The sequence below is a fragment of the Mus caroli genome, chromosome 11, assembly GCF_900094665.2.
Source record: "Mus caroli chromosome 11, CAROLI_EIJ_v1.1, whole genome shotgun sequence".
Classification (NCBI taxonomy): domain Eukaryota; kingdom Metazoa; phylum Chordata; class Mammalia; order Rodentia; family Muridae; genus Mus; species Mus caroli.
Genome location: NC_034580.1, coordinates 61,630,693 through 61,653,605, shown reverse-complemented (window position 1 = coordinate 61,653,605; position 22,913 = coordinate 61,630,693). Strand labels below are relative to the sequence as shown.

At 46.4% G+C, this 22,913-nt stretch overlaps 1 protein-coding gene, 1 long non-coding RNA gene and 1 pseudogene across 2 annotated transcripts in view; 1 reads left to right on the top strand and 2 right to left on the bottom strand.

Annotated features, from left to right (window-relative positions):
• Nucleotides 1–22,583, top strand: part of LOC110306063 — a 41,289-nt gene extending 18,706 nt beyond the window's left edge. The window contains exon 4 of the long non-coding RNA XR_002379222.1: nt 22,316–22,583. This is a non-coding gene — a long non-coding RNA (uncharacterized LOC110306063). The remainder of the gene's footprint in view (nt 1–22,315) is intronic.
• Nucleotides 1,097–16,624, bottom strand: Pirt (phosphoinositide interacting regulator of transient receptor potential channels). Its single transcript, XM_021178253.1, has 2 exons — nt 16,473–16,624; nt 1,097–2,431 (listed from the first exon to the last, which is right to left on the bottom strand). Exon 2 carries the CDS (start codon nt 2,403–2,405, stop codon nt 1,998–2,000), a length of 408 nt encoding a protein of 135 aa, XP_021033912.1. The 5' UTR covers nt 2,406–2,431; nt 16,473–16,624; the 3' UTR covers nt 1,097–1,997.
• On the bottom strand, nt 19,882–20,370 carry LOC110306062 (annotated as a pseudogene).
• Nucleotides 22,584–22,913: the final 330 nt, after the last annotated feature.

Below are 22,913 nucleotides of genomic sequence, written 5' to 3'. Positions count from 1 at the left end.
AGCATTTCAATAACCCCAGGGTTGGTCCTGACCTGCCTGTATTCAGGGAACGGGTGGACAGCAGGGCCTGGGCTCGATGATGTGAGTCTTAATGAGGAACATGATATTCTTAAGTGAGCTTTGAAAGGCTAGAGGCTTCCCAAACTCTGACTTTTTAGTTAGGGAGTCAGTCTCTCTCTCTCTCTCTCTCTCTCTCTCTCTGTGTGTGTGTGTGTGTGTTGATTCCACAAAACAAATACTTCCTCCAAGGAATGTCCCACAATGCAACAGGAACAAAGGTGGTGGATTCTAACTGCCTATAGAAGTACTGTGAATGGTTGAGATATCTGGAGACCTGTTGGAGGTTGTTTGCCATCGTGTTCCCAAATGCCCAAAGGTTAAGGATGAAGAGTCAACCTGAACCAATGCAGCTCAAGGTCATTCACTTTGCTACCAGGTACCTTCCTCTGCTCTCTGGCCTGGCCTTGCCTGGAACAGCTTTGGAAATTTCTTATAGGTGCCTGGTCTTTTGCCTAAAGGCGTCTTGGTGTCTATAATGAAGTTTTGAGGGCACTTACCTCTTGGGTTATATCTACTTGTTAGGCCCTCTGGAGATGCCCCTCCCAGTTCCTATTGACCCCAGGAGCCTGCAGTGTACCAAGGAGTAGCTGGATGGAAGGCACTTGGGGAAGCAGGGGGGAAGTAGGCAAGAGAGGATGGAATAGCATCTGGGAGCTATGCAGAATCCTAACCCCACCCTGTCTCTTTCCCCCTAGCTTCTTCACATGCAAGGCAGTTGCTGACTACCTTGCACATCTTGCTCATTCCAAACACTTCCTTCCCCTTCATATTCAGAAGGGGTGAACGTGGTCTCCAGAAATCTATCTTCCTGTACATTTGTTAGATCCATGTGTTCCCATGGCCACCCTAAGAACTCAGTATGGAGTATTGCCAGTTGGCTTGGCCATGTTTTTCCCTCTTTCACTTTTGGAAATAAGATGACATCAGAAACTGGGTCTGGCTGTTCCCAACCTAGGCCTAGAGAAGGAAACTCAATAAATACTTGCTTGTTTGATAAGGAGGAACAGGGAGGAGGGGGGCTGGGATTTCCTTTTTTCAGTGAACCTATCTCTAAAACCCCATGCAGCATGAGTCGGACATGGCATTCAATTTCAGGTTAGGTCTTGATTGACAGGAGAAGGAGATGATCTTACAGGTCCCATCTGTGGCCTCCCATCCTTCTGTTCTGGAGCTGTGTAGACGCAGAGATGTGGTGGGGAAGGAAGTTAGAACAATGAGCATTTGTTCTTGGCTAATTACTAATATAAAGGTATTCTGCAAGAAGGGCATTGGAGGATCAAGGGGGAAGCGGTGATACCTCTTAGCCTGCATATTGCCTCTTGTGCCAATACCATATATTTAGGAGCTAACTTCCTTCACTGTATAAGTTCCAGACTACTCCCAGGGGAATGGTTTACTCTAGACAGTGTTTCCCTCACCCCCAGCCCCATCACTGTCCAGATTTTGGAATGTGTGATACATGAGACATATCCTTTCTCTTGTAATGTTAGTCAATGTCCCATCCAAGGCTGTCAAACCCAATGGGACTGAAGTCAGCCTTATCTGCTTGGTCACTTTTGGTTCCAGAAGGATGTAGATGGGAATCTAAGATCAGGCACACAACCGTAACATACAAGTTCTCCTTGGGAATGTAGTCAACCCCCAAAGAATTTCCTAGCATGCACACATTGCCCTTGGCAGAGAGAATGGGATGGCTGATGGCTGAATGCAGGTGCCAGGCATGAGGGTAATGAGAGTATCCAAGGGCACAGCATCCACAGCTATGGGAACCAGGTGAGACTCAGTCAGCAATGCTGCTAGGCTGTATGAGGGTGAAGCCCTGAGCTCTATCCTGTCCACAGGGCCAAGAGGAGGGTTTGCCTGGATCAATTTTGTGGTACCCGCAGAGAAGGTAGGAGGCTGCTTATTGGTTAGCAGGTCTTCTGGACAACCAGTCATCAGCGGTTCAGGAGGAAGAACTTGAGGCTTTGGAAGAAGTTGGACTTCTGCCTTTGCTTCTGCTTCTTTTTGATTATGGGGACCCACACCAGCCCACACACCAGCATCATGAGTCCCAAGGACAGGAAGGCAGGCCCTATCATCCTGAGCACTTGCACAACTTTATGCTTCTCTTCCAAGATGTAGGCCACACAGGTGATGGCCACGCCGAAGAGCAGAATGGCAGCTCCCACTGACATGATGATGATGGGCTTGTGGTAGATTTCCCAGTTGCTTTTGGGGGTGGTGGTCCAGACAGACTCACTTCTGGAACTGATGCACAAGGAGCTGGCTGTCTGGCTGGGCAGCAGGTCCTTGGACTCTGGAGACCTCTCGTCTACCTCCAGGGCCTTGGGGAGCACCTCCATCGTTGTGGCTGTTCAAGAACGGGCACCTAGTATTGGTGACAATTAGAAAGGATGCTGAAGCCAAAGAAATCCTTTCAGATCCCTCCTGAACCCTATGTCCTTCTCCAGCATGGCTCTCAGTAGAGGGGGATACAGTATATGCATGTGGAAATTAATGGTAAAACCAGGTAAACTCTGCATAAATAAAAATCACCGCAGGAAGGCAACCCAGTCAGGGAAGATGGCTCAGTGGGTAAAGAGCTTGCCATGCAAGTGTGGGAGCTTGCATTTGGATCCCCAGCACCTACTTAAAAAAAGTAGGCATGGTAGCATATTGGGGTAGAAGCTGGAGTAGAGACAAGAGAGTCCTGGGAGCTTTCTGGCCAGTCAGCTTAGTCAAGTTAGCAAGCTCCAGGTTCAACAAGAGAGCCTCTCTCAAAAGATAAGGTGGAGAGCAATTGAGTTTGACACCTATGGTTACCCTCTAGCCTCTAACATACATTCACATACACAAGAGTGCCCATCCACACTCATGAACAAACACCTATGGTTCACACCAACTACAAAGAAGTGATACCAGATAGCAAGATTTCATCTTGTTTTGTTTTCTGAGACAGAGACTCATTATGCAATCTGGAGGCAAATTCTGAATTTGCCTCTACTTTCTGAGTGTTGGGGTTGTAGGCAGTGTCACTACACTAGGGTAATGTCATGTCACTCTAATGTCATCTTTGGTATTTAAAGCAGTCAACAGTGCTGCATTTAAGAACACCACAAATCATAGTTTTCTGAGTAGTGTGTCATTTTCCAGCCCAACTGCTCTCTAGCTGTGTGATCTCAACTGAGTTATCAACCTCTCTGTTTTCCTACCTATAAAATGAGACTAATGATAGCTTCCTCAAAGGGGTTAAAGGAGTGCAGGTGTAGACTGCGCTGGATCGACACCCAGTATGTTCCAGGTGCTCTGTAAGTGTTGTCATTTGCCTGGTAGGATGGCAATGCTTGTGTGCCAGTATCTGCTTAACTCTTCTCTCATCGGACTAAAGCAACATCATAATCCCCACGCATGGATTTAGTCCCATTTTACAGACTAGAAAGCAGAGGCATGGAGAGGTAAGGGCAATTGTTCCCCAAGTTTTCACCTGCAGGGTGGTGCAACTTCAAGCACCCGGGATTCCAGGAGCTTTGTCTACTTGTGAGTCTTGGCTTCATATGGTGTCACGTGATCTTCTACCACGTAATGCCCTCCTGGCCCCATCTCTGCCCCACCCCTCAGGTTGACATTGTTGTGGCAGAGCTGAACCTTCCTGGTTTGCATCAGTTTTGATTTGCCTCACTTTATGTGTCCCCAGGGCTCCCCATAGGGTTGGGAGGGTGGCAACTTAACCTGACAGTGGTATGCATGTGGAGCCTTGGAGAGGTGGCTAAAATAGTACAGGTTGTCTGGATGGGGTGTCTGTGATTGGGTCCTTGTGAATTTCTCAGAAAAGGAGGAGAGGCCAGACACTCTTTAGTACTTCCTGTCACCGGTGTAATTCACTGTGCCAGTTTCTGATATTGATAACAAGGAGTCATTAATAGATTCAGACCCTTGTACCTTCTCAGCTGAGCAAAAGAAACATTCTCTCCATAAAGTAGCCGGTTGCAGCTATTAGATCACAGTAACAGAAAGTGTTCTTGTAGATAGTCTAAGGGCCTGCAATCCAGCTCAGCCGCCGCCTCTTCTAACCGTTTCTCTAGATCTCTCGGTCCCTCGGGGTTCCCTCATCTCCTGTTCTTCACTCAGGGGATGCAGCTTCTCACGTGAATGAAATGATGCAGATCGGCTGGCAAGCTCTATCTCCCTGCCTGCTAGCAAGGTCCCCATCTGATCAGTGTGGTCTCAAATTTATTCAAGGTGGGATTGAAACCTTTCAAACTGGAAATGTGTTCTAGTGCAAACACCCGTGCGTCTGCAGTGAGGCAATGAGAGATGAATGACTGATAAAAGAAGCCCCCTGCCCCACTCTGCAACTGTGAACAGGCTTTGTTTGGGAGGAAGATAAGGCTGAGGGGTCCCAGAGGTTTGCCCCACATCGTGACGATATATCCGGTACTGTGCTTCACACCCAGGAGGTTCTGTCTGCCTTTGACGGAATGAGTAAGCTCTGAACGCATCTCCCCAGCTTTCGTCCCTCCTGCCTCTCCTTTCTCCTGTTCACTCCAACAAACCCAGGTGTACCCTTTCTGTGCAGTAGGTACTTTACCTGTGAGTTCCTCCCAGAGCTTTTTGGGCAACAGACTCAGGACCTGCTGACTTCAGTGTGCACACACATGCCAACGTAGGACCAGGGTTTCTCCTGCAACAGTCAGTCCATCGGGGAAGGTGGGCTGTTCAATCACAACCATGAAGATTTCCTTTTGCTCAATTCAGTTAGTTCCCTAAGCTAGTGAGAGCACCCTGGCTGACTGATGATGGAGGCAAGGTGCGTGTGGGAAAAATATGTCCTCACCTCTGGAGTAAAAGGCTGCATGGGATAAAGAACATCTGCCTGGAGCTGGGGGCTTCCGAGTCCTGTGCCTTGGGAGTTCTTTCTGTCTTTAGTCTTCCTTCAATGTGGTACAACCTAATCCCTTCCCACCTCCTTTTCTCCACCCATCGCAGCTCTGTCCTGAACGGATCCCTGGGTTATTTTCCTACATCTCCAAGCACACTCCTTACAGCTTCCGCTTTCTAGATTAAGCAATTATAGGCCCCTCCCCACTGACAGGAGGAAATAAAAATCAGGAAATTACCGCAGTTTTCAGAAATTTGACATCGTTCACATTCAGATGCACTCCACGGAGAGAGAGGATATTTGAGTCTCTGCTTTCAAAAACTGCCCTGGTGTTTTCGTAACCATAGGCACGGAAGTGCTGGCTTCCTTTGGGAATGGTGGTGTATTTGCATAAACTAAGCCATCATTTAAAAGGTGATCTTTTAGCCTGTGGGCTGGGGGCAGGGAAGAGACATAGAACATGCTGGGAAACCTTGGGGATGCTTGCTACAACCTGTGGTCACCGGAGGAGGCTGCATGAGTCTGCCTCAGGAGTTCTCTGGGTACACACCCATTCCTTAGCACTTCTTAGGGAAGACCCAGGGCAGACACACGGATGTTGGAGAGGCAGAGGTTCTTTGGATGGGGTTTGGGGGTGGGGCGGAGTTGGGGGTGAGGAGCTAGGCTGAACCTTGGGAGTGGGCAGAGCTGGAATGCAGTGATTTTTAGTTGTGTCTGGGAAAAGACCTGAGGCTGGACAAGGAAGGGCCAGTTCTACTGAACTGCTATGTGGGGTATGACAGGTCCTCCTGAACAGAAAGTACCACATTAGAGGCAGGGGAAATGATTTCTGGCTTCTGAGAAGAGGGTGACACTATCACTAGGTTTGCTGAAAGTGCCCCACACCTTTTCTTTGGCTCGTCAACACAGTTACCAGCTTAGGTTCCTTTTGAGAGGGCTCAGGCTGAGGCTTGTAGGAGCTTGGACAAACACATCTGTGGTTCCCTGGCCCCAGGCTAGCTTTTCAGGTCGCTGTGTTGGGGATTCAGGCAGAGGTATTTAATTGCAAAGGTCTTTGTGGTACACAGCAAGCAAACTGCTGAGTCTTAAGGGATCAGCTACAAGAATTTTGAATTCTTTCCTTTAGAGCTTCCTCCATCCCTGAATTAACTTTTCACTGAATAGGGGAGGGTATAGGTCTGTAGTTCCCTAACATTGACTACTGCCAATGTGTGGGAAAGCACAGCTCCATCCCATAGTTATTCTATTTAATCTACTTAGAGATTAGGCCCTCCCTTCTCTTTTTGACATTGGAACAAACTTCATTTTATGAAATGCCTGTGATTATTGATTTTATTACTAGTTGTACTTGTCTGTCTCTCTGTCTCCTGCATTAATTTTATTTTCCTTTTATACAGCTATCATCTGTAATTGAGCTATCATGTAGGTATCCTCTGTCATTAATCTGTCATCTACATATGTGCATATGTCTGTCATCTGTCAATCATCTATCCATTCATCTATCATTCTATCTATCTATCACTTTTCTAGATTGGAATGGGTTCATAAAATCCCAAAGAATGGGAACCCCGGCTGAGATGACTTACATGGATGAAGGGTGGATCCTTGGGACCCAAGGGGCAGGGAGTGTTTGTTGATGGTCACTGAAGGGCGAGACACTGCAGGAGTCCCCTGGAGCAAGGACAAGGAGTATGCTTTCTCTTCCCTTCTTGCTTCTCCTTTCCTTCACTCCTCTCATGTCTTCTTCCTCTGTGACCGGGCTGGAGGCAGGGACAACTGCCAATCGGGGGGCCAGGCAGGACCAGGCCATGGATGAGACTTGGTGCAGGGAAGACTTAGGCCCCAGTCACTCACAGTTCTAGGGAGTCTATAGCATAAAAAGATTTCAGGTCTTTGGACCCCAGAGCTCAGAGTGGAGTCTGGGTAGGGCAGACATGTATAAGCTGTAGGATCTTGGGCAGGTACTTAAGCCTCTAGAAATTCAGTAGTCCTATATGTACAAAATAGGGATCATAAAGTATTAGCCTCACAGTGTTGTTGTGATTGTCCAGTTTTGTAAACAAAACACTACTGTGCCACGTTGGGCATGTTGTGATGATCAAGGACTAGCCCCTCCCTTGCCACTATGATCATTTTGTCCCTGTTTCCTTATCTGTTACATGAAGGAGTAGGGTTGGGTGACTTCTAACATTATTTTGGATTCTAACATTATTTTGGATAGTTAGTTCATTTGAACTCTGACTATTTAGGTTTCCATAAAAATCAACAATTGAGGGGCTTCTCCACATTTTATCATAGTTCTCTCAGGATTCCGTTCTTTGCCCAGCTTATTTGGGCCATGGTTTCTGAACAGGTTCTCTGTGGACGTATTTGGAATTGCCATCTCATTGCCACAGATGTGGAGTCTATACAATTGTGGTATGTTTAGTGTCATCTGGGGCACCTACCATATGCCGGTAGCAACCATTCAGACCCCACTCATGACAGTTTAGAAATGAGCCCAGGCATGAGCAGATGTCACCTGGGAGTAAAATCATTGATGTGAGGTACCACACTGCAACATGCCAGCCTTTCCTCCTCTCCCCTTGCAAACTGTGGGATGGTGTGTGTGTGTGTGTGGGTGTGTTCTTCTGTGCCTCCAGGGTAGCTGGCTCACAGAGCAGCACTTAGCTCAGAGGAATTGATCTTGGTGTCACAGCTCAGAATTGTGGTGGGATGACACTGGTCCAGAGAGAACTAACCTTTCAAACCTCAATTGAGACACTGGGGTTTAGTTCGTGTGTTTTAGGGGACCCCTCACTCACTGTAGTGTTATGCTGTGCTCCTTGGAAGACTTATAAGAGCCCCAGGATGTGATCTAATATGGAACAAAGATAATTTTTAAGGTCAAAGAGCACAGAGAAATAGAGATAAAGATAGATGACAGAGAGTTGATAGATGATAGATTATATGTAGATAGATTGATAGATGATAGATGGATGGATGGATGAATAAATAGATAGATAGCGAACATGGGTGGGGAGGAACTGGGGGAGTTGGGGGAAGGGAAACATGATCAAAATATATTTATGAATTAATTGGAAAAATTGTTGGGACTCGTGAAACAGATGCCTCACTAAAACCACTGCTGGCCTGTCATTGGTGCCACTGGCACAGACAATGGCAGGAAATCCCAGGGTGGTTTCTTGCCAAAGAGCTTAATGAAAACACAAATGAAGAACAGAATCTGGAGGCAGATTGTCCTGGGTCTGTGTTTACCAGAGGAAGGGACAGACAAGTCACTCAGAGGGGGAGAACTGTGGTGAAGAGAGGCGGTGGTTGTTTTATGGTGGCTTTTTCAAAAATGAACACAGTTCAGCTGTCTTTAAAGTCCTAGACAATACAGGGGTGGGACTGGAGAGGCCAGTGAAAGGCTGCAGGACTGAGCCTCTGGAACTAACCATAGATTTGAATGTCTGTTGCCTTCAGGGCAGTAATTTGAGAAGAACCTGTAGCTCCCAGAGGTCAAGTTTAGGAAGCCTGAAGCTGGTTTAATGGGTGGAGCCTTATTTAGGCTTGCAGCTGGGAAGGGGCAGGTTGTGCTGTCTTTAGGAAGGGGAGGGCTCTTTCAAGGGGTCTCCCCCATAGAGGTACACAATGTGCAGAATTCAACTCTGCCAGACACAGAGTCTTGGCTAGGATACCATTTACAAAAGATTTGAAGCCAAATAATCCTAACTGTGCTGGGAGAGGTCAGGAGAGTGCCCACTTGGGGCAGGGTTAGGTGCTGGAACTGATGCTGCTGGCAGTGTTCTTGGGACCCAAGAGGCAGCTGCTCCCAAAATCAGCTCACAGTGGAGCAGCACACTGGCGGTATGACTACTTCCTGTTGCAAATTCTTGGTCCCTGAAATGTTACACCAAGAAAATTACCAGCCATAGCTCAGAGCAGCCTTTTCTTGGGAATCTGATGAGAACACATTTGGAATAACTAGGGAAACACGACCCTAGGCTGGATGAATCTTCTCCTCAGGGTGAATGACATTTCTCTCCTTAGGGACCTGTCCCTCCCATCCACTATTGACATGGCTTTATTTACATAGCTCACGACCTGAGGAGGGCGGCCCCTGAAGGGAACAAGTATAACAAGCAACGGAGGTCCCTGTCTTCTATTGTAGTAGATTCTTCTTCTAGTGCATTGCCATTTTATGTCACTTATTTAAATAGAACATTAAAATTTTTGATTGACATACAGTTGAACCCACTTATGAATTATAATGGGAGGTTTTGGGTTTTTTTGTTTTGTTTTTTTGTTGTTTGTTTTTGTTTTGTTTTGTTTTGCCTTTGCTTTTTTTTTTTTTTTTTGAAATGGGGCCTCACTGCATGACCCCAACTGGTCTGGAACTTACTACTTAGACCAGACTAGCTAGCCAATCATAGAGATCTGCCTGCTTTTGCTTCCCAACTGAGGTCATGAAAGGCATTCCCCACCACACGCAGCTTTTCAATATGATGTTTTGACCCTACATATATAGTTGGATCTCAACATCCACAGATTCAACCAACTTTGGATACAAACTATTTGAGAGCAGTTAGTTTCCTCACATACAGACTTTCCCTCACCATCACTTCCTACACAGGATCATGGAACAATTGCCACTTCTGATGATGATTGCCGAATTCAGATGGAGGAGCACAACAGGAGCCCTGCGTTTCCCAGTGGGGTCCTGTTGGGTATTACAGGCAAGTGTCTAGAGCTTACAGGCAAGCCGGGGAGAATAGACAGGAAGCAGACATAGTTTCCCCTTAGGACACAGCCTAATCCGATTAGCTGGAGAGGACTCAGAGGCCATTTAGAGTGTAAAGGAGGTTATGCATTTGGTGCTAAGCAGATTTTCACCATTTTATAAAAGTGTCTTGCATGTCCTTAGATTTTGGTATCCATGGGGGTGGTTCTAGAACCAGCCCCTCAAACAGATGCCAAATTAAATCAGCGATTAGCACATCTACTTCTTTAAATAGATTAGAACTTCTTTGTGGTGAGAACACTTAAAATCATTTATTCTAGTTTATTTATTTATTCATTTATTTTTGACAGAATCTCATGTAGTCCAGGCTGGCCTGGAATTTTCCACATAGCTCCACCAATCCTTTCACAACTTAAATACTGGGATTGCAGCCATGCACCAACCTACCACACCAGTCCAGCTGTATTGACAACTGAAAACATTTGTTCAGGCCTTTCCTGTGCCAGGGACAGAGCCAACATCTGCCATTATGTTCTCCTAGCTTTGGTCTGTCTGGTGCCCAGCTCTGAACCTAGAGCCCCACACATGCTAGTTAAGTGATCCACCATTGAGCTATAACTCCAGTGTTCTCCCTGCACACTTCTGTTCTCTTTGTCTCTGCCTCTACTTCTCTCTTTGAAACAGGCTCATTGACTTGCCCAACGTAGACTGAAGCTTGCAATCTCCCTGCCTCAACCTCTTGAACAGCTGGAATTACAGGTGTGCACAACCAAACCCAGCTAAGTGTTTTTCAAAGATTTATTATTTTTTTTGTTTTCAAATGATTATTTTTAATTTCATGTATGTGAATGTTCTGCCTGGATGTGTGCATGTGCACTATGTGTGTGTTTGTGTGTGGTCTGGAGAAGTCAAAGGAGGGTACCATAGCCCTTGGGATTGGAGTTATGGATTAAGCTACCATGCGAGTATTGAGAACACAATCCAGGTCCTCTGCAAGAGCAGCATATGCTCTCCATCCCTCTAAGCCATCTCTCCAGTCCCAAGCTTCCCCACCCCAGTTGTTGAACAATTTTTATATTTTGTACTAATGTTTACTTTGTAATACATTACAATTGCATAAAAGAATTTCAGAATCCTGAACAAGGGCTTAGTTGCCACTGCCAAACTCATTAGTTTGTGTGCTGCCTACCTCTGCTTCTGTGCTGTCTTTTCAGTGGTTGCAACAGAGTGTGCAGAGACATCAAAACGTAAGGCACTCACCACAGCTGTCAGGCTCTGATGGAAGATATCAGGGAACAGGTAAAAAGAGTGGAGACAGAGAGCAGTGTTGGATTAGGTAAGAGGAGAGATGTACCCTGAGTTACAGGAGCGCACCGTAGGTAGATCACTCTGGCTGCAGGATGGAGAGATAGAAAAGAAGCCAAGAAGGATGCAGAGTAATTTAAAACCAATGCAGGTGGGAGACAGGGCAGCTTGGTGTTTGGTTGTAGCCATGGAGACAGACTGAGTAGAAGCTTATTAGAGTGGAGACAGCCTGGCAGGATGATAACTGTGAGCCCAATTGCAAAGCATTTAGGGAAAGAAGGGATTAGCTGGGTGATCACAGCTAAGAGAGACAGGTGGGATACACACGCTGCTGCCAGGATAAAGAAAGGGCAGTTGGTTGGGCTTGAACTTGAGACAAGAAACAGACATTTTTCAAAGTAGGAAACAATGCCTTCAGTATTGCACAGGACACTTCCACTGTCAAAAAGATTATTGTTTTTCTGAAACTCACTTTAAGTCAGTGGCCTTGATCTGTTAAATCTGGAAGCCCTATGACAGATCTACTACGATTCTCAACTGAAAGGAGGCTTTTACCACAAGGGTGATAAAGCAGAGCCTGGAAGAACATTGGGGGGCGCTGATGAAGTTTCTTGGGGTTTATGAGTGAAGGAAGGAATGTTCCCCTCTTGGGAGACTCTGGGGAAGAGCATCTATGGCAGGCAGTAGCTGTTAGTCCACATTAAATTCAAGTCAAAGGAAGGAGCCAATTACATGGGAGGTTGAAAAAGTTGGGGAATTGATTTGTGAGGGGCTCTGAGATCCAGAAGACACTCAGGGAAGGAATTAGGAGAGGACACATGGGTCTGTGACATAGGAACACCTTGGGAACATTCTGAAAGCCTCTGCCATCACTGAGAAATGATTGCTTCTTTGGCTCTGGAAACAGATGAGGTTAGTAGGTGAGTCATTTACTATTATTCTTATTTTTTTTTCACATGTGTTTGTGTGGGTGTGCATGTGCCACAGTTAATGTGTCAATGTCAGATGACAGTGTGTAGAAGTAGCTTCTAGTCCTTCGCCATGTGGGTCCCTGGACAGAATGCAGGCTCTGCCCTCCACGACAAGTGTCTTTACCCATTAAGCCAGCATGCTGGTGCTCTCTCCCTCTCCCTCTCCCTCTCCCTCTCCCTCCGTCTGTCCCTCCCTGCCTTCTTTTTACTCTCCTTTTCTCTCTCCTTCCTCCCTCTTTTTCTATTTCTTTTTCTATTTCTTTTTCTTTTTCTTTTGAAACAAGGCCTCACTATTTAGCCCTAGCTTGGTGGGAACTCACTATAGAGACCAAGCTGGCACTGAACTCATAGAGATTTGCCTGTCTCTTCCTCCTAACAACCTGAACTATTGCTTTTAAAGAAAATTCCACAAGGATTTACATGATCATTCCTCAGATCTGTAAGACTGTGGTAGCTCAAAATGACCACAGTTGTAAAAAGTTAAGTAAACGTCAAGATGTTCTTTTCCCAGAATTCCCTCCAGTCCTTAAGTTTACCCACTAAGAGATAGTTCTCTGTTTAGAAAAGCTCACACAATGTCTCTGGTCCTTAAGTCTGCCCCCTTAATGTGGTTAAAGGTTAACCAATGATAAACTGCCAGCCCTAAACTGTGACTGAGAAAAAAATGTATAAAAGGTGTGTGCTTTAGCTCCTCGGGGTCGCTTCCATCCTGATTTCAGGATGACCCCAGCATGCTGGATCAATAAACCTCTTGTGTTTTGCATCAATCTCCGTGTCTGCATCTCTGTGAGTGGGACATCCTGGAAGTAAGGCTTTTTGGGTCTTACAGATCCCCCACCACAGATGAAGGCTGGTGTTGTTAAATTGTCTCTGAGTGGACCGTCAGTTCTTTTTTTCCAGGATGTTAGACGTGGCTTTAAAGACTTTAGGTTCAGACCTAAATCAGGAAATCATCAAAAAGGGCTCACCTCCTCCCAAATGTCCAATGGTAGAAGAGTGGCTGAAGGTATTGGGTGTGTTCAATATGTCTCTTTCGAATAATTACTAATGGGTAAGATATTCTCAGATCCATTGCAAGACAGCAAATGAACACAAACACCCATGGAACCATGATTGACACAGACAGTGCAAAACAAACCTCAAGGAGAGACCACCATGCATTTACTAGAGAAACTAAAACTTCAGACTCTCCCAACATCACATTCATTATACGGGGAATAATTTAGGCAACGGAATAGTTAAACTTCTGATACCCGTAACATTATGCACGAGTTTCAGAGACATACTGGTAAGAGAAATCAGTAACAACAGAGCATAAATACTGTACATTTGCATTTCTGTGATGTTCTAGAAGTATCTAAGAACTGGCTAAGCTGACAACACTCAGAACAGTGCACTGTGGGTATGGAGGAAGCAACCAGAAGATGCTTTGAGGATGATCTCTTGGATAGATGAAAGTGCACCTTCTAGTCAGCTCCTCCTTGCCTTTGGCATGAGGGGAAGCAGTGCCTGGAGGTGGGGGGACAGATATACAGATGCCTCAGTGAAATGGGAGAGCACTAATGTCTGCGAAAGGGACGTTTTGGCTTTTTCCTGACATATTCACCTCTAGCTGAGGACTTGGTGCTGATAGCGATGACTTCAGGCTGATAGTGATGAGAGTGTCCAAGATAATATGGGCTGAATATGTTCTTCCTGCATAGAGTCCAGAGTGCCTAAAATGTACCACTAAAGGGTGGAATTGTAAGGGGACTAAATGAATCACCATTCTGAAGATAGATGATTGATTGTGACTATCCTTGTGGTTCTGGAAGCTCTTTTTTCTCTGAGTGACTCGGGGCTGGAGCAAGTTCTCCTCAAAGTCCTGTGCTGTCTAGCACTGACTCAGAACTTTGCTAAATGGTTAAAGAGATAGAGGAGTTTTGGCAGATAGGGTAGGAGGGGTAGGGCTTTGTAGGTATCAGCCAAGCAGTTTACTCAGAGATTTGGTTTTCTTTCCAGTTTTTGGTTGGAGCTGTTGAGGGTTGAAGCCTGGCTGGCTTTGTATTGCTAGGTTGCTGGCTCTTTTCCTCCCCACATGCCTGTTGTAAACCATCCCCTCCCATCTTAGAGCAGTTAGTACAATGGCAGTTGAGAGGCAGCTGTGGAGCCGGAGGTGGGAGCTGGGAAAGACCTACATCCCTTGCCCCGCCCTTCCTATCTCCAATTAAGGTTCTCATTTCAAATATTGCCCCCCAGTGGCCAAGGGTCCTACCATATTCCATATTCCATATTCACAAATACTAATTACCATTCCCCTCCTTTCATTATATGCTAGGCATGTGCTTGCTGTTTGGCTTTACCAAGTCCTTCTGGCAAGTCACTTAGGGAGGTGCCCCACCCCTGATTTCACAGAGGAGAAACTGCAAACTAGAGAGTGTTAAGCAATTAGGTGAACAAATGACAAGGCTGACTGTGAGTTTGGGTGTCTGTGGCTCCCACGCCCAGGTTCAGGCTGACCCTGCCCTCTGGGTGGCATTTTTGTTTTACATTTTCAAATCAAGGGAACAGTGAGAAAGGAGGGCACTTGAACTGGAGCAGGGTCAGTGAACAGAACCGCCATGACTGCTGTCTGGGTGAAGGGTGAGCTGCAATACGACAAGGAACCCTGGGACGAGATGGTCAGTCCTGACCTGGGCTCAGTCGAGAGCAAGAGGCAAAGTCACCACCATTGCCACAGAGGATAGATACAGTTTCTGGCATCTGCTGCTTTTTAGCTGGAGAGTCTCTAAGTCCTCCTAGCCTTGTGGGGTGGACACAGTTAGCATCATTCCCAATTTACAGATTAGGAAACTGAGGCTCCCAGACACTTAACCTCAAATTTTAGTCTTTTGTATTCTTTCTAGGGATGGAACTTGACTTTTTTTTTTTTTTTCTTTTTCTCTTCACTGCCTCCCTGACCCCTAGAATCCTGCTGCTCTATATTTCACTGTCTTGGCTTTAGAATTCACTCCTCAGCCCTTCATGATGCTACTGCATTCTTTTGAATGGGGTCAAAATGAATGGGGTTCTCATGTCTAGTAAACGCAATGACAAAGTATTCAGTGGAATGTGTTTTCGAATAAATAGATTTTTTTAGGATTAATCTAATAGGAATAATCTAACACTTATTTGGATATCACCTACTAAAAACTCATCCACTCTTTACTAAAAATTCAAGTGGAGCTGGCCACCCCTTGTACAGCACATTGAACTGCCTTAAAGTTAAGAGAGGCCCCACTGTGTGGCTGCGCTCAAGCCTAGAGTTATCTGACTCCTCTGTCCCTCCTCCCCAGACCCTTCCATCTAGAGAGCTCTGATAGGAACTGGGCTATTCTGGGAATTGCAAGGACCTGGTGACACTGAGGAGAGGCGAGGGCACTGGTGACCTCAGCAAGGGTCAGCTGGTAGGAAGTGCAAAAGGCAGGCCACAGGCTTTGCATAATCGACCTGCGGTGGTCTCCTTATCCAGAGCAGGACCCAGTATGGATAGAGAGTAGGTCTCTCTCTTTCCCAGAATTTCCCACTGTCACGGCTCAGCCCCAGAGGTAGATGCAACTCTCCAGAGTCTTTATCTCCTCTTGCTGGACTTCGTCACTTCCAGGAGTTCATTTGGTGATGTCGACTCCTCTGATAAGGTGTGTGTGGCCCTGTGCCTGGTCTGATAAAGTAGAGAGAGTGTGGAATATGTTGCTGCTATCGTCATAGCCTCCATCTGTTCCCGGGCTCACAGCGCTCTCGGGAAGGGGACCTTTTTCTCTGAGGTCAGAGCTATCTGGAGGGAGCCACTCGCCTTCCTCTTCGGGTCACACAACTAGTGCGTGGGCCCTGTGGGGCTCCAGGCTGGAAAAAGAATCTCAGGGGATGTGATGTGTTGTTACACTTGGCTTTACCTAGGGGCGGAGTCCCACCGCCCTCTGTCTGAGCAAGCCATGCCTTTGTCTGTGTTTTTGTGTACCTGTCTTGCTCCCTCCTTCCTGAAGTGAAGACTGCCCAAGCCAGGGTACTCCGCCTTGTTTCCCTGGCACTCAGCCAGGGCACCGGCCACACCTGCAGGAAGGAGGGGCAGACCTGCAGCTGCTGAGTTTGGATGGAGGATGCCCAGGGGACAGACAGTCTATGCCCACTACTCTGAGGTCTCCGGGTGTCCTAGCACTTGACAAGCTGCCGCTTCTGTGCCCGCTCACTTCTTCCCTTTAATGGCTTCCAAGGGAGAAAGGCTCAGAGCTCCACAGGCAGGGCAGCCCTCACTGCACATGGTGTCTTTCCCCAGGTGTACAGCAGGAGATACCCAGCTCAGCCCATTTCTGCCTGTCTCTCAGGGCAGCCCATCCAGCCTGCTTGAAGCTAACTAACTTCATTCCATCTCATCTTTAGTATTCACACTGCCTTCCAACTCTACTTCAGAGACTCAACGCACTCCAAAGCAAACTTCAAACCTCTCTTCTTTCCAGGGAGACATAGCAAAGGGCTGGGACTGGGGTGGCAGGGCAGGGTGGGTGGGGGTGGAGGGATCCTTTTTCTTACTTACCGTGCACAACGTCCCGGGGGAAGATTGGGGACCTGGGACTCAGTCGGCTCTCGAGAAGGGAGGAAGCTGACAATGAGTATCTGCTCAAGTCCTTCATCCCAGCTGGAGAAAGCCACCCTGGCCACATCAGTGTGCTGCGAATCCCAGCCACTGAGCAGGCTCCGGCAGGGATGAGCTCACCAGGATGTGGCCTAATGGGTTAACTCTTTGCAACCTGCCAGCGCAGGCACTCGAATGTGGCTTTCTCAGCTCTGCTCAGCCACTATTAGACAAATCTTGTGAAAAATTAATGAAGGTTTTCTGCAGTGTGCCTTTGAGTTTCAGTAGAAGTGTGTATTTGGCTGGCAGTGCCTGGGCAGAGAGGATCCTGACCTAGGTTCAGCAGGCTGTGGAGGTTCTGGGATGGGGGAGGTGTGAGGTGGTGATGGTGGGTTACATGTGATGTGTGTGCCTGGCTCAGAACCTGCTGAAGCTGTGTTCGGGGCAGTATTATTGATAGTGAGATCTGGGCCTCTCTTCCTGCTTTGGATGTTGGAGAGCTACGTGTTTGTTGAGTTAGGGAACAATTTTAGTTCCAAGATGCAAGGATTATCTCTGGGAGCATCCCAGTAATCACACTCATGATGGCTACCCTTCATTACACAATGCCAGGAGCCAAGACATCTCCCTCGCGGATAGGGCTAAAGACTTTCCTTCTTGCTTCTCCCATCTAGCCCACTAGTTTTCTATTGATCTTTTTGTGAGATGCCAGTTACAATCATGAAGATAAGCAAGCAAATCATGGCAAGCGGCAGAAGGACTTCCACTGTTGAGCTCCATCTGCCTGGGCTTGGGGGAAGCCGGTGTGAGCTGATGGGATGCCAGTTCTCAAGATGTCGATGGATACCCTGTGGTCGACAGTATTATTTAAGATTCTGGTGGCCAGACTAATTGGCTGTCTTTCTCCCAGCTATTCTGAGAAGATGGAAGCCATTACTGGTGGGGCAGGAGGGGGACCTTGATACCAGCAAGGATACACTGGGGGTTTCCTCTGTGGAGTGTAAAAAAAAAAAAAAGTCTTTCCCAAGAGTCATCAGGGAGGCCTAAAGCCAGTCAAGTTCAAAGCCACGGGCTCTTCCATCTCAAGCCTTTTGATTTTTATGACTTGCAAAGATGAGGAGGGTTTGGCTATGTCATCAATGCTTGGCCCCTCTGTGAAAGCTGAACCCTTCAGCTTAGGGAGTGAAGGAAGGGAGGCTAAGGGCTCCAGGGAGTTGACTTTGAAGGATTTAGTGGATGCCACTTCTCTGACGTAGGTGCCTCTTATTCTGTGTTCAGATCAGCTTATGAGACTGGAGTTATCAGGTGCCAAGGAGCCCTGGGATGAGTTGTTGCACAATGCAGACAAGAACTTATTTTTCTTTAAATTCAGATTTCTATGTTTTCTTCTCCCTCTTCAGAATGTGGCTACATGGTGCAGAACTAACCATCACTAAGAGCTAATGCCTAATCTATTGCTTTTTCTGTGTTACTTATTATTCTAGGCATTTTTATTTATATAATTCACTATTTACTACAAAACCCCATGTGGCGTATAAAGAGATATATTGCTATTCTCTCTTTGGCCTTACACAAATTAGTTCTCTAAGCCTTCCCTTATTAATGGACTCATTTATTTATTAGATGTTACCATCCCTAATTTAAATTACATTTATTTGTTTTGTGTATAGCAGGCGTGTGTTTGTGTGTGTGTGTGTGTGTGTGGTTGGGGTGGGGTAGGTTGTCAGAGGACAACTTGCCAGAATTGGGAGTAGTTTTTTTTGTTTTTTTCCCTCACCACTCAGGTCAACAACCTCGGTTGCTGGCTTGGTGGTAGGTGTCTTTACCTACTAAGCTAACTTGCTGGCTCCCATCATAAAGTTTTAACTAGAAATAAATGAAAAGATGCATATTGCAATTACCTAAAAAAATTCATGTGGAATGTGTATTTATAATATATGCATGCAGAAAATATACATAAAGTACTTGAAATTAGGGGTCAGAGTCAGACAGAATGGCATCTGCAGGCTCCCTCTAGCAAAGCAGAGGAGGGAGGAAGGCAGTTGGCTCTAGGGCTGTAGGCTTTGGGTGGGGTGTGTGTGTGTTGAGTTGATGGGGTTGCTGTTCAGGTTTAGCATTGATGGGGGTAGTAAATAGGTCCTGGCAATGGCCTCTGTTTCAGACTCATTATTAAACCTCATGATTTCTCTAGTTTAAAGCTCTGCTGCCTTGTTATTGGTAAATGCAGTTTTCCACATAAGCATGAGATGCTAAGGTGACTAACCTTCCGTGTTCCTCTGGAAACAGGTGAGTTTCCTGCTGTGAGATTTTCAGAGCTAGGAATAGGTATGCCCTAAGTAGAATGAACTGGTTTCTTTAGTAAAAACTAGGAAACAATGCAATATCAGTTATGTTGAGTATCCAAATGCTGAAGATCCTTGTCCCCAACTGGTTTTTGATTGATTAGTAAAGAGCCAATGGCCAATGGCTGGACAAACAGACTAGGGGGACTTTTAGATTTACTCCTTCGAGGAACTGGGGAAAAGGGACAGAGAATCGCCGTGATTCGGAGGGAGACAGGTCAGATTTAGAGTTGTAGAAGGAAAGTCACCTGAAATGTAGCTGAGAAGGAATGTGGACCCCGGAAGGGCTGCCCAGTATAGTCTTGGGCAGCAAAGACTCGGGGGCCACCCAGAAGGAGCCAGGGCAACAAAGATAAAATATAGAATTAGAGGGCGTTAAGCCAGGATTACAGGAGGGAAATGTGTGGTAGCCATGGGAAGGAGTGGAACTGCCCAACCTTTGAGTTAGCCAAGGCATTTTCAAATTAACTGGTGTGTGTGTGTGTGTGTGTGTGTGTGTGTAAGTCTTTTATTTGAGAATCCAGATTGCTCCTGGGTAGGTGAACACGTGCAAGCCGCCAGGAGCCAAAGCAGCCTAACGGAACTCCCCACTACACAGTTAGCGTCTCTCAGCTGGTGTAACTGGACTTGCTCCTTCTGGAAAGTTCGTTCTGTTCTTCATTTCGCTGACTGAGATTGGCCTCACCTTCTCTGGGCCTTCATGTTGGTCACTTTTTTCACCTATTACACTTGTTATATGTGTCTTCCCTACTCTTTCTCACAGTCTCTCCAGCTCCTTGGAGGGCCTTGCCTCAATAGAAAATTATTATGAAATATTTTCAATATAGAAAAACGGGAAAAGTTACCTAGTTAACCACCGTATGCCCCTGCCATGGTTACTTCAGGAACAACGACCAGTGCTCACGCTTTTTAAAAATTTGTTTTCCTCTTACACCTTTTTATTTATTGATTGATTGATGATTATTTATTCATTTATTTATTTCCCAATATTTTCAGGCTTTTTAATATTGGAGGATGAGAAGAAGCAATCAGTGGGGAGATGGCTCTGAGAAATTCTTCAGGCCGCGTAGTTCTCTAAGTCACTCAAGCATCATGTGGATCTGAGCCTCGATATTCACGGAGTCCTTAGTGAGTTTGTCGCTGAGCTCTGTAAGGAGAGAACTCTCGCTGTCAATGAACTTGAGAGCTTCAGCCAGTGTCACTCCAGAAAACACACACACACACACACATATCCCAGGGCCACATAGATGCATGAAGTATCTGAGATCACTGTGTCTGTCAACAAAGTTACAGCCCAAATCCACCTGCATATATAACTGAGTGATTTGTTTCCTGGAGTCGCTCAATGACATTTCTGAAGGTATACAGACAGCTGCTCATATACCTTGTCTCGATGGTCCAGCACCTTTTGCAGGCCTCACTACAAGTCACTGGTAAAGGCCTTGTACCACAGCATTTCCCCCCACCCCCACAGTACCCAAGGCCTGCTGTTTTGGGGGTGTCTCCATGATGGGCTCCTTAGGACCACGGGTAATAACTACACTTTTTAACTGAGGCACATTTCACTCATCTCTTCAGAGCATCATTGCAAGTCCTAGGGATGTTTACATGACATGGGTCAAAGCACACCTTTCTTTTTCTGCTCTAAGAACCTATAAACACAAGTCCATTGGAATCACACACAGGACTGAAATAGTCCACCATTCCATGTGCTCAGTGCTCAGGTTTGTACGACCCTCATCGTCTTACAGTCAATTTCTTCTGAAAGATATCCAAACAGCAGTGCAGCTATGGCTCTTGGTGCCTGGTGTCCCGAGGCACCTCTCACCGGCGGGAGTCTCCTTCCTTCACCCCTGCATCTTATTTATGGAGAATACCAGATCTTTTGACTTAGGAGACTTCTCACATCATAGCTTTTTCTTTTTCAAATTTAAATAATTTATTTGGTGAAATTAACAGGTAAAAGTGTGTGTACCTATCTTGTAAAATACAATGTTTTGAAGTACCTAAATATACCAGGATGGATAAATTGCCCTAACTTATATTACTGTGTGTGTTTATCATCTTTCCCCACATTTTGATCTTGAATATGGCCTCTTGAGTCACTTACCAGTTTTCTCCACTCTGCAAGGCTGTGTCTGAAACTCCACAAAGACCTCAGATTCTCCTATACTGCCTTGGAAGAGGCACACAATTCCAACTGCCGGTGAGGCACCTGGCAGTGTCTCTGTGTCCCCTGGTCCTCACAGTAACCTGTGATACCGTCAGGCTGCAGCTTCTCTATGACCCGTCACTAAGACCAAGACTTGAATTCAGGGATCATCTCTCCCTCCCCCTCCCTGCCTCTCAAGAAGACAGACTTAAGACACAGGAACTTTCGAGACATTCAGATCTGAGCTCTTCTTCAGAGTAGGCCTTGCCCTAACAAAGTACAGGCCTTGCTGTTCACTGTCAATGTAGTCTAGGGACCAAGCCTGCGTGGGAGCCTGGGGTTGAGGCTAGCAAGGGTGGGGAAGTGTGGGTGGGAGTAAGGAGAAAAAGCACAAGAAAGAAGCACCGATGACTTTCACTTTTCTACATTATTTGTACATTGTAGTGTAAAACCCACAATGGTAGCGCATCACCATAAAACATGCCAGAGATGGCGGGCAATGGTAGCGCATACCTTTAATCCCAGCACTTGGAAGGCAGAGGTAGGCGGATATCTGAGTTTGAGGCCAGCCTGGTCTACAGAGTGAGTTCCTGGACAGCCAGGGCTACACAGAGAAACCCTGTCTCGGGAAAACAAAAAACAAAACAAAACAAAAACAAACAAACAAAAAGCCTAAAACTTTCATACACTCTTGGAAAATATGTCCGTCCTTCCGTGTGCTCCCAGCTTCTACTTTCTTTAAGCATCTCTTCACCCCCCCACCCCCACCCCCCGCCCCGCGTCCCCCTGTCTATCCCTCTTCCTCTGCTCCTACCTGGCACTCCACGCAGGCACCTGACAATTCTCAAAATGTCTTAAGTTCCTAGAGAAACACTCCAGGGGATAAGGCCCCTTCTCCTCAGAGCTGTTAGTGGAGCAGATGGTGTGAGACAGCAACCAGCTGGGTCCCGCCTGGGGAAAAATAGAGCGCAAAGGCGGTGAAGGAAATTTTATTGTGGGGAGAAGTCCTCTGGGGACAGGAAGAATAAAACAGAGGTAGAGGTGTAAGGGAGCGACAGGGACCATCTTTTTTTGAGGAGGGATGCGGCTCCCAGGCCGATCTTATCTGCTAGGCTCTGTCCTTTTAGCTGCAGGGGAAAGGGCTGGGTTGCCTGGTGCTCCCAGTCGATAAAGGCCGGGCCTGGCGGCGCCAGAGGGTGGCAGTAGTCCGCTCCTTGGGTGTGACTGCCATCTAGTGGTAAATTCTGGGTAGAATTGCTTTCTGAAGTCTTGCTGTATTTCTCATGCATTCATGTTGTTTTGTCTTCTAGAAAAATGTAGTGTGGCCCTTACAGAAATCTGAGCTGATGGTGGAATAGCCAACGATCTTGGAGACCATGAGGCTCTACCTTCGGGGAGTCTTATAAGCCACCCCAGACACAAGCCTCCACGTTCACACTTGCTAATAGATGCAGCACTCAGTTCACTGCATACTTTTGTGTCAAAGACTGGGGTCCACTCACTAACCCCCCCTTTCCAACATTGCTATTTTGTTTAGGAAAAAAATTCTTTATTTGGACAAATAGTCTAGACTGAAGTAAAAAATAAAACCCACAGCATCTCATGACTAAACCCATTTATTTCACTTTTCTCTAATAACCACTGTCAAATGTTCAGTCATTCGAGGCTGCCCTATTTAACTTCACTACGCAAACACTCAGGATCTTCCTGCTTGGGTGTAGCCTCTCTGAGGGTCTTGTCACGGCTATTTGCTTTGGGCTGCAAAGAGAGAAAAGTCCCGTTGGGAGGGGAAAACGTTTAGAGAGGCATGTGTGCATCCTTTTGGCCGAGGCTGGAAGTAGTGTCTGTCTCTTTTGCATCCTGTATTGGAGAGCTTCTAGTCACATGGCCACATCCAACTGCAAGGGG

Coding starts and splice junctions, on each gene's coding strand:
- Pirt (XM_021178253.1), bottom strand. CDS start 2,405: ATGGAGGTGCTCCCCAAGGCCCTGGAGGTAGACGAGAGGTCTCCAGAG.